Below are 11,934 nucleotides of genomic sequence, written 5' to 3'. Positions count from 1 at the left end.
GGGGTCGAAGTTGCGGGAACTGTCTGTGTCGGCTACCGAGGTACATGGGGCGGCCCGGGTCACGGACGTAACAGATTATTAGTTATCAAGAGAAATGGCAAAACTGAAAAGCAGACATGATGTCACTATGACTGATTATGAAACTTCAGATTCATGTCTCTTTCAGGCAGTTTGTATATGATATGATATAAAACCTGTAATATAAAATCAGCCTGCTAACAAACTGCTGAACGCTTTGCAAAATGAGTGACACGATAATCACTTTAACTGGCCTATACACAAGGACTTTTACAGAACCGAGGAAGCCATCTGCGGCGCCAACTCACACTGACACCAGTGGCGGTACTGTCAATGCAGGGCGCTGACCTGGCCACTGGGAGCAACTTGGGGTTTTGTGTCTTTCCCAAGGACACTTCAACATGTGGACTGGGGAGAATGGGAATCAAGTAAATGTTAAAGTGTTTTCTTTCCTGTTTCAGCTGTGTTGGGGTGGATGAAGATGACGCTCCAGATATTGACATATATCACTGTCCAAACTGTGAGAAGACCCACGGCAAATCCACATGTACGTAGCAGTCCTCACAGGGAGACTGTTGACTGTTGTCTCAGCAAACACAAAGAGAGATGTGATAATTTCACTCCCTCTCAGCTTTCAGTCTGTGAAAATGTCAAAATTAAAAGCTTTGCCAAACTTCTCCAAACAGATCAAACGCTGCTGGTTTATGTTGGAAAACAAACTTAAATTGATTGTTCAAGTATTTTCTCACGGGGTGTACTGCGTTCTAAATGTTGTGTTTTTTTCTGATCTTCAGTAAAAAAGAAAAAGAACTGGAGCAAACATGACACGGGGCAAAGCACAGATATTAAAGCTGTTCAGAACGGCAGCCAGGTTTTCATAAAAGAGCTTCGCAGCAGGACATTTCCCAGGTAAAGACATTGTATACACATCAACACGTTTGAGAGATTTTGTTCAACTCATGATTGAGCTGCACATATTGGGCAATAATGTGAGATAAAGTGGCGACAGTTACACTTTCTATACAACTGGAATAGACGTAGCAGCGCTAATTGGAATCCCATTCAGTGACTTCAAATGTGATCAAATTAAATGATTCCTCCTACTGAATAGGCCTCTTGAAATGTCATTAGGGATTCTCCAGCGTCACCCTCCTATCAGTGGTGTTCTATTATTAACAGTCCCACTAGGGGACACTGTCGTATAACTTTTGAATATCTGCTATCAGAGAGTTTTACATGTCATTGAATTTGTGAAATGAGAAGCTGGTTAAATACTTGAACAAGCCTTTATGGCAGTGCTCTCTTTCACTGTGGTTGCGTGTGGTCACCAGTGCTGATGATGTCGTGGTGAAACTGAGTGGCAGTCAGCTGACCATGGATTACCTGGAAGAGAACGGCTTCAACGAGCCAATCCTGGTTCAGAAGAAAGACGGCCTGACCATGTCCATGCCTGCTCCCACCTTCTACATCAGTGATGTGGAGAACTACGTTGGTAAGGGACTCACTGACTGTCACCGCTGCTGGCAGTACAACTACTTGTATAACTGCATGTACTGCTTCTGTGCTACTGCAACCTACAAGTAGTAGTGCTACTACTGCTGCATATCACTGTTACATCGCTACTAAAACTACACTACTACTGCTACTACTACAGTTACTACTCATGTAACTACTGCTTATTTAACTAGTACCACTGCAACTACTTTTACTGCTGTTGCAACCTTCCTTGTAACTATATGGCAGCGACTGCTACTGGTGGTGTTATCAGCCAGCAAGCACAACTTAAGCACAGCTAAATAAACAAATGAATAATAAATAAAGACAAATCGGGTATAACACACTCTAGTGTAACTATTTCTGCTATAAATATACAAATACTAATTCTTATACTACTGCTATACTACTACTAAAATTAACAACATGAGTAACTTCTTTTACAAAGCAGATCAAAGCTAAGTTGGGCAGCTTTGTCGAAATAAGAGAATGAACAACAAAAGAAAGAACAATAAAAAGATAATTATCTGTAAAATTATTAATGGCAGTATAATTTGCATGCAGTGTTTGTCGGGCATGTCTTTATTAAAAGGCCATCCAATTAAATAATACTATATATACAGTTGCAAGAAAAAGTAATGGCACTGGTTGCAGGTTCCTGGTTGTCTGCATCAATCGTTCATGAAATGTAATCTCATATTTGTGACTTTGGTGAAGATCAAATCACATTTCATGACCAGACACTGGCATTACTTTGTGTTATTTGTGACCTGCAGTGTGTTTTATTCCCCCCACCGTATATAGATCATAATAATGGAACGAAGTCGTACTAAACTGACATGCTATAATGTTTGCTTTTCAGCAGGGGGCGCTTCTGTTCTTTACTTCTCCTGTGCTCCAAGGCTCAGTGATGGGATCACTTGTTAAATAACAGTGTACTGCAACAGACATATTTTGTTAACCTGTCCCATCTCAAGAAAATATTTAGCGTGTAGGGGGCTGGTTTTCACTTCACCTTGTTTTAATTGTGTCGTCTGCATCCTCTGCCTAAGGTCCTGATGTCAGTGTGGACGTGGTTGATGTCACCAAACAGACTGACAGCAAAATGAAGCTCAAAGAATTTGTCGATTATTACTACAGCACAAACAGAAAGAAAGTATTAAATGTCATCAACCTGGAGTTCTCTGACACAAGGTACATGCTACGGTGAAGTCTGGTGTGAGAGCTGGCTTATAAAGATGCCAGTCTGGAAAACCCATAGTACTAATTTCTTTTGCATTTTTTGGGACAGGATGAACAGTATAGTGGAGAGTCCACAGATTGTGCGGCAGTTGTCTTGGGTAGAAAACTACTGGCCTGATGACGCTCTGCTTGGGAAGCCCAAAGTCACCAAATACTGTCTCATCTGTGTCAAAGACAGCTACACAGACTTCCACATCGAGTGCGGTGGTGCTTCCTTCTGGTACCACGTCCTGAAGGTCTGTCACACTGCTCATTAGACCAGTATGTTGAGCCAGAGATGGCCTTGTAACAAAATATGCCTCAAACAGTCAGTTTATACCTCACTGGTTTTTCTGTATTCTGAACTGATTCTCGGGAGACCTTCCAGAGGAAATGTGGAAGACATTACATCTCTGCTGCTGCTGATGATGATGATGCCAGAAAATCTGATTGTGTTTGTGTTTGCAGGGAGAAAAGATCTTCTTTCTCATCAAGCCCACGTCTGCCAACCTGTCTCTATACGAGCGCTGGAGGTCATCGTCCAATCACAGCGAAATGTTCTTTGCCGACCAAGTGGACAAGTGTTACAAATGCACTCTGAAACAAGGCCAGACTCTGTTCATCCCATCAGGTCAGAACTCCGTTGTAACTGATGATATCATTGTGTGTGTGTGTGTGTGTGTGCTTTTTAACTTCTAGTGAAATTATGGAGAAAATAGGCAGAATTGCTGATTTGTATGGTTTGATATCTGATTAATCATTTAAGTTATCTTTCAAGCTAAATGCTTTCTGGTTCCAGCTTCTCAAATATAAAAATATATTTGGGTGCTTAGCTGTTGCTTGGACCAAGTGCTTTGTGCCGGTATTTAATAATTAATGGATTAATTCAATAACATTTCAATTGACAGAAAATTTTTTTTTTCTAACTTTAAATCTACTAAATTCAAGAGAAATCAGTTTTAAATTTTTCAGCTTTAAAGTTTGACATGTATTTTTCTTATTTCCACTGATAATTAAAATGTAAATGAATGTGGATTAATGAAACTAAGTTGGACGATTTGGATAAAAGCCGATGTCACAGTTTATATAAGAACATTTTTTTGAAGATCATATCAGATAATCCAGTACAAATCCATATACTTCATTCTACTGATGTAAACTCAATATAAAAAGACTGAACTGCCGTACGTACGTGCTGCTCATTGATTTACAACACTGCCTGTGCTCCTGTGTGCTACAGGATACATAAATCAATACAACAAATTGACATTATAAATAAGGGTAATCATGTAAATGTAAAAAGAAATGAACTGGAAAATAATGAAATAAAATACTGTAACGTAATGCATGAGACCAGGTGGAGGAAACAATAACAAACAGTTTTCCTTAAACTTTCATTTTAATATTTAATGAATGATTGTGTTTATAATCATTGGATTCTTCCCTTGGTTTCCTCAGGTTGGATCAATGCAATACTGTCTCCAGTCGACTGTCTGGCCTTCTCTGGACACTTTGTTCACAACCTGAGTGTGGAGATGCAGATGAGGTGTGGACACCTCTCTTATGCTTTATTCTGCTTCGTCATCACTGTGTTTGGCTTTTTCTGTCTTCACTGCCGTCATCAACTGTGTCTCCTGCAGACTGTCGTGTCCAGATTTGGCAGGTTTTAGTGTGACTTGAAGGCCTTGGCTGATGTTGCTCAGTAGTTTCTAGTGGGTCCTCATTTAGGACTTGTTTTAGCTCCAAATTCCATCATTCTATTTATGAATTCTCCACATTTGGAAATATCTGCAGAATTGCATAGTTTGTTGCAGTAAACCAGTTGGTAATGCATGACGATATTTAGCTGAACCATCTTGGTTTATTCTTCTCAGAGCATATGAAATCGAGAAGCGGCTAAAGGTCAAAACTCTCACCCCCTTCCCCAACTTTGAGACGGCGTGCTGGTATGTGGGACGGCATCTCCTCGAGAGATTCAAAGGTAAACCTTTGATGTATTTATAGCTTTAACTTTTGCTTTAATATGTGGTATTTTGATGTAAACTTTCATCCTCTTTCAACTCACCATTTCTGCAGAATACAGAAAACACAAACACTGTCAAAAATGCCTTTTTCCGATCCCCACATTCAGCATACGGCTGTGTGTCTGCTGCACAGATGAGGAGCTATTATTTCAGTCATTAAATTGGTGGATCGCCGAGTTCACAGATGATTAGCTTCAAAAGATTTGGCCCAGCTAGAATCACTTGCTCCATTAAAAGCCCGTGTTTAAACTCCCCTCAGCTGGCTTGGGCCAATTGTTTATGTTTCCACCATTTTCTGTATGTGTGTTAAAGCCAGATTACTGTTGTGTGCGGTGCATATTACTTCTAACACACAAGGCCTTGCTAGCACCACATATTATGTTTTCACTTCAAGGCCAACTGTTTCAGTGCAGGAAAGAGGCGCACTTCACAGCTGCTGCTATTTTGTCTTGAGCTTATTAATAACTTCCTGTTTTGGTTGTAAATCGACTTCATTTTAAAGGGGTACTTTTTATTTTCTATTCAACGTGAACTAAAGAGGATTTACATTAAAAGTGAGCTTGGATAATTTCACATAAATCAAAGCTGTTCTTTCCCAAAGGCTAGAGCTAAAACAGGTGCGTGCAACAAGTCATCACAGGTGCAGTCTGGAGGAACAATGAGAGAAATCACTTACTTTATTTTTATTTAAAGGACCGTGTCAGTGTGTCTGCAATAGAGCCGGTCCAATATTAGAGTTTTGTTGATGTATCAACACCTGCATATTTTACCTGCATACTAAAAAGGTAACAAGAGAATTATGTGAAGAAAGAAATGTTTGAGGTCATTTAGAAACGGTGAAGCTGTTATATAATTTGTCCTACAGAGACTATTCACTTTGGAGAGATTATTCCAATTATTAGATATATTTAATTACCATCCTTTTGACAAGATCACCGCACATATGACACAGTGACACAGGCTTTCATCGGGGCAAATGTCTGACCAGTGTTGTGAGCAGCGTGTATTTAAACTTGCAGTCTACCTTAATTTTGTAGTAACTTGCTGGTAGTTAAACTACATTCATCTGCATAGTGATTCAAGTAGTTAAATTACATTTTTTGTGTAGTTAACTACTGAAACTACAATCAATTTCTGGCCATAAAAAGAAGATTTTTTTGTTTATTCACAGCAAATATTAATAATGAGAATAACACTCCTTGTAACTTTGTCCTTGTGAAAAGCGCAGATGGGATTGTTTAGTTTAGGAGAGGTCTCAGTGGAATCCAGGAAGCTGGACTGTCAGTGAAAAATATTTGGTTATAGTTTTTAATGTTTTGAATCTGAACGTGTAAAAAATATTAATAATGAGAATAACACTCCTTGTAACTTTGTCCTTGTGAAAAGCGCAGATGGGATTGTTTAGTTTAGGAGAGGTCTCAGTGGAATCCAGGAAGCTGGACTGTCAGTGAAAAATATTTGGTTATAGTTTTTAATGTTTTGAATCTGAACGTGTAAAACTAAACTTGAGATTATTAGGCATCAGGTAGTTTAAGTATTGATTATTGCTATTTATTAACACATGTTCAGAGACGTTGTTGCATGGTGCCTTAGATGTTACCTGGCTAACGGAGTAATCCTGCTTGGTGCACTATCCCCACCTGGAAGCCAGGTGTCTGATGGACACTGTAAAACCAGTCCTTGGACTTTCCCATGAATAATGGCGTATTTTGGCAATAAACTCAACTGAGTAGCAGTTTTTGCTAGCATATGACTTTTCTGTGTTATATTCTGTTATAGTTTTGTATCACATGTACATTGTCAATTAGATAATTTTTTTGCAAAGTACTGTAGTTAGAACTACAATATGTTTTCTAAGTAGCATTAGTTAAACTAATGAACTTCTCTCTAGAGCAGCTTTACTGTAGTTCAACATCTTCCAGTCTGAGGTAACTGGCAGCTTCCAAGGGAATCTCAGAGCTTGCATTGCTGTCATCTAGAGCAAACATGAGCTTTTTGGAGCAAATACGCAATAGTTTAATTTCCCCTAGGCATGGGGGAGGCATGTGCCCCTCACTTTTTAAAATCCTATTGTTGTCCCCTTGTGTTGGTTCAGATTTTGGTTGATGCTAAATTCTCTCTGAACATTCTTCTCAGCCATCAGCCACTATAGCACAGATGAGAGAAAGTCTAATATAAAAATGTCGATACACTAATTGGTTAGTACGGCACACTTATTTAATGAATAGCTTTGAGTGCTTTGCAGCTTTTTTATGCCTCTGTGCTGTTGATGGCCACAGAAATAGACATAAGGAAGGCATTTCAGGTTGTCGATACAGCCCATGATTGTGAGCACGATATCCCAGGAACGCTTTGAGGGAAGTTCTTCAAATTTGGAAAAGTGTCCACTTGGATTCAAAGGTGTACATTTTGGTGGTCAAAGTTTAAGGTCACTGTGATGTTGGCCAATTAATAAGCAAACAATGTTCATCAGATAAAATGAATAAACATTAAAAGGCCCATAACTCATCTTTCTTTGAAATGATTTATTTTCATATTAACTTACTTTACTGCATTTTAGTTGTAAATGATTTGGTTACATTTGAAAGTTTATATAACCTCTTCCATCATGAAATCACTGAAATGATGCAGTGATTCATAAGTACAAGCCATAAACATAAACTGGTCCAACTATGAACAACATTAATCGTATGAGCTTTTAGTGTGACTTTTTAAATTTATGTGATCAGAATTAAATGTTCAAATGGTAGGAGTTCACATGCATCGTACTGTGTCATTTCTTGACTATACCTGCTTAGTGTGAGAGATTGCATTTCTTTTCCTTGCTAAAGTTTGGCTTGTAAGATAACGATAGTAAATGGTCTTATACTTGTATAGCGCCTTTCTATGCTTTTACAGCACACTCAAAGCGCTTTCACACATTATTCGGCCATTCACCCATTCGCACTCCCAAGCACTCACACACCGGGAGCAACTGGGGGTTTAGTGTCTTGCTCAAGGACACCTCGACATGTTGACTGGACAAGCCGGGAATTGAACCGCTAATCCTCCGGTTAGGAAACAACCCGCTCTACCTCCTGAGCCACAGCCACCCCCAGGTCAAGGTACTTTGCATGCACTGGTTGAGATGCCAGTCTGTGAGTCTGTTGCACTTCTTTTCCTTAATTAGATTCATCAATGAAAAACCTGACTCACATACAGTATGTAGGTTGATCCAAACACTGTCAGAATATATAGTGTTTTTTTTAACAGTTTGGTTACTGATGGACAGAGGGTGTCTTCTGAGGTAAAAGGCACAGCAACTCTTCTCTGAAATTTCCCTGTTGAAGTAAATACTGTCAGCTGCGCAGCATCAGTTGCATCTGTTGACTCGTCCACAGCGACTGACATGTAATCCACAGATTTCAGCTTAGAAAGTAAAAGCTGTCTTCATATAAACATTGCAGCCTCTGTTGAATGCCGAACTTGTTTCACAAGGCCGATGACATCCTCTTTGTTCTTGTCCTCTGCAAATAGCAACCTCTGAGGCTGAGAGATGAAGCCAATGCAGAAGTGTTAGAACCTGCAGCTCCTAGAATGTCCACTGGAGGCAGGCTCCAAAAGGGAGTCAGTCCCCACAGACTCTCATGTTAAAATGCCCAACTTTACAGCAGAAATAAACATGTTTACAGCTTGGTACAAAAAATACTTTTGGTCTCTCTAGCTAATCTCCCCTTCCATGACAACTGTACAGTAGGTACATTTTTTATAACTCATTCGTTTAAATTATATTGAGACTAAAAGTTATGCATAATTAAGGGCATGACCACTCTGAGTGACCGCCATAGGTGGCTGACCGCTGGCTGTCTAGGCAGGTCCACTCACACTCTGCCTCTTTGTCCATTTTTGGATTTAGACCTAGCAAGCAGAGTGAAGTGCTACCAATATGGTGACGGCCAGACTTGAGCTTCAAAACCGTTATTCAGAAAATCAATTGGTGACATCACGGTGTTTCTATAAACAGTCAGTGGTCTCCTGCAAACACCCATCCATCCATTATCTCTACCACTTATTCCACTTATAATGGGTGAGAGGCGGGGTCCACCTTGGACAGGTCACCAGTCTATCACAGGGCTCACACGTAGACAAAACCACACACACACACAGACTCACACTGAATTCTAGGGGCAATTTAGAGTCGCCAGTCAACCTAAGCAGCATGTCGATGGATTGTGGGAGGAAGCCGGAGCACCCAGAGAGAACCCACACAGGCACAGAGAGAACATGCAAACTCCACATAGAAAGGCCCCGGGTCGATCCAGGTTCAGACCTGGAACCTTTTTGCTGCAATGTGACAGCACTAACCACCACACCGCTGTGCCGCCCTCCTCCAAACAACTTCTCCACAATTCCCAAAGTTTGCACTTTAACAAGTTCAGCATCCATGAATGACTTGCCCTTCTTGGCTAGTCCCCTAGTTATATGAAATGAAGCAACAGCAATTACAGTTGTTAGGATTGTTGATCTGGCAGAATAAGATGACTTCAAATTACAAATCTTCATTTTGCTAAGAGACATATCAAATAGCAACAGCCACACGCAGGTAAAGTGCACCTGAAATTAAGGGAAACACTCTGGCAGCTTGTGACACTCATCATGTGACACCAGGCAAAGCTGCCAGTGTGCGTAGTCCTTTCAGAAATTAAGTGTCAGCCTCTTGCACACTTGATTTATTTTCATTGTGAATTAGACAGTGGTATGCGGGCCAGCTGGCACCCTATTGCGGGCCTGATTTGGCCCGCAGGCCGTAAGGTGAGTATCAATACTGTATATCAGGCTTTAGCTACAAGGAAATACAAGTACTTGACAGTACAAGTAAGCGTGCTTTCAAAAATATATATGCTATAAATAGTTTTCATGCCTCCACACTAGCAACAGCCGTGGCTGCAGGCATTATAATTTTGGGTTGTCTGCCCATCTGTTCATATGGTCTTACTGCCCATTTTTGTGAATGTGATAGCTCAGAAATGACTTGAGAGAATTTCTTCAAGTTTGGCACAAAAGTCTGCTTGGATGAACTAATTAGATTTTAGAGGTCAAAGGTCAATGACCTCATGTCTGTCCCATTCCTGTGAAATTGACTGGTTGGTGGAGGCATGCAATGCAAAGTGGTAATTCTAGTTTATTATTTAATTGTGTTTATTGTTATTCTTCTTAAAAGGCCCCTTAAAAGATTGCTTGTTCTTGTATCTTCTTGATTTTGCTTCATTGTGCCCCCCCCCCTTAGTTTTGCATAATTGTTTGCCAATATGTAACATATACATTCTTTACAGTAAGTGAGTTAAAACATAACGGTAATATAGTCCTTTGAATATGTTTTATTTCATTGCACAACTGAAACCATGGGTCAGATCATGGCTACAGCCATTTTTGACATTTTAGCTGATGTGCAGTGACCACGAGTGAGTACGCAGGGTCATGTTAATTGTGTTTCTCGATGATTTTCACTCATCTTTTGGCTGTTTCGGGACTCAGCTCTGTTAAATTTAGGTAACAGGACAGTTATCTAAACATGCAGTCACACTGTTGACAGAGTCCTTCTCCTGTTCACCGATGAGTGCAATTACTTGACATGATGTCTCTTTATAACAACACAGACTGAAGTGTCAGCTCATTTGTTCTGATGTTTGTGAGAAGCTTATTCAGTTTCATCCTGTGAATCTCTGCTGCTCTGAAAGTTTACACTGTAACCTTTTTTTAAGTTAATGGCCTTGACTTCGCAAAGTTTAAAAGTCATGATTAATTCAATGATAACATTTGCGTTCTTCTTCTGTAGGTTTACATAAAGCAAATAAGCAGCCAGCTCCATACCTAATACATGGTGCCAAAATCATCAATGGAGCCTTCAGAGCTTGGACTAAAAAACAGGTAGAGACACAGGATATAATTCTGGTGTCAGTTGTCCATCTAATGTTATAAAAGTAATGACAGTTTGGTTTGTTTTTCTCCTGACAGGCCCTCTTGGAACATGAAGATGAACTTCCAGAGAACATGAAACCATCTCAGCTAATCAAGGATCTTGCCAAAGAGATCAGACTGTCAGAAGTATGTCACATTTATTTAAGCCTAAACATAGTACGATCAACCAATTTCTAAAAGTTCCACCAATTAGTTTTATACTTTGGTGGCCCCAAGTGGCAGTGAGACACGCCAGTTTTCACTTTATATCAAAGTGGTGACAGTTTGAGTGCAGTCTCTCTGCAAAGATATCTCTATTACTAGTGGTCAGATGAAATTTATCATTGAGAAGATTGTTCCGAGTCAACTCTGCTTTAGTGCCAACCTCAGGCTCAATTGTCATATCTGCACACAGTCCAATCGAGGATATTTCTAAGAACATTCATGATCTCCAGACGATGATCTCTGGTCATTTTGATGACCCCATCACCTTTCCTCTCCTGTCAACCATAGAACATACTTTGAATTTGCAAAGATAAGTTATGCACTTTGTTCTGTTCAGTGGGGAGAAAGTAGTGTACACAGGCATGAGGAGCATCAATTCCTTTGTTGCTGATAAAGTACAGCCCCAAAATAGAAAAGGTTAGGATGGTATGTAAAATCAGAATTAAAACTGAATATAGTGATGTGTAAATCATCTGTGTCCTGTATTACATTGAAAACAACACAGCAGCACATTATTTGATGTGACACCCGACACATTTAATCACCTGGTGTCCTCAGTCCCTGAATGTTTTTTAAGTGTTGTGAAAAGGAACGTCAACATCACACCGTGGTAAATGCTTTACTGTCCCAACTTTTTTGGAATGTGCTGCAGACATCAGAATTGAAGTGAGTGTTTATTTTGAACAAAGAATAAAATTGATGAGGTATCACAGCAAATAATGTACTGCTGTAATGTTTTCAATGTAATACAGGACACAGGTGATGTACACGTCACTATTTTCAGATTCTCAACATTATCTGATTTGGGGTTGGATGAAAACAAACACGTTTTGCTCAGGATGAAAATGTATTATTGTAATTTTATTTATATATATATACATATATACATACATATATACATACATACATACATTCCATGTGGCAGAATGGACAAAACAAAGTCCGGGCAATCAACACCTACGCCCTGCCGGTCATCAGGTACCCTGCTGGCATAATAAGCTGGCCAAAGGAGGAG

The 11,934-nt window shown here is 39.8% G+C and overlaps 1 protein-coding gene across 2 annotated transcripts in view; it reads left to right on the top strand.

Annotated features, from left to right (window-relative positions):
- Positions 1 to 11,934, top strand: part of phf2 (PHD finger protein 2) — a 44,137-nt gene that overhangs the window by 12,835 nt on the left and 19,368 nt on the right. For both annotated transcript variants that reach the window (XM_020618290.1, XM_020618289.1), the window contains exons 2-11: positions 480 to 565; positions 813 to 927; positions 1,350 to 1,510; positions 2,565 to 2,706; positions 2,804 to 2,990; positions 3,202 to 3,364; positions 4,192 to 4,279; positions 4,608 to 4,714; positions 10,573 to 10,664; positions 10,752 to 10,841. In XM_020618290.1, coding sequence (XP_020473946.1) covers positions 480 to 565; positions 813 to 927; positions 1,350 to 1,510; positions 2,565 to 2,706; positions 2,804 to 2,990; positions 3,202 to 3,364; positions 4,192 to 4,279; positions 4,608 to 4,714; positions 10,573 to 10,664; positions 10,752 to 10,841 — 1,231 coding nt within the window. The remainder of the gene's footprint in view (positions 1 to 479; positions 566 to 812; positions 928 to 1,349; positions 1,511 to 2,564; positions 2,707 to 2,803; positions 2,991 to 3,201; positions 3,365 to 4,191; positions 4,280 to 4,607; positions 4,715 to 10,572; positions 10,665 to 10,751; positions 10,842 to 11,934) is intronic.

This window comes from Monopterus albus, unplaced genomic scaffold, assembly GCF_001952655.1.
Source record: "Monopterus albus unplaced genomic scaffold, M_albus_1.0 scaffold203.1, whole genome shotgun sequence".
Taxonomy (NCBI): domain Eukaryota; kingdom Metazoa; phylum Chordata; class Actinopteri; order Synbranchiformes; family Synbranchidae; genus Monopterus; species Monopterus albus.
Note: the sequence above shows the minus strand (reverse complement) of the source record. Positions and strands in the feature narration are given on the sequence as shown.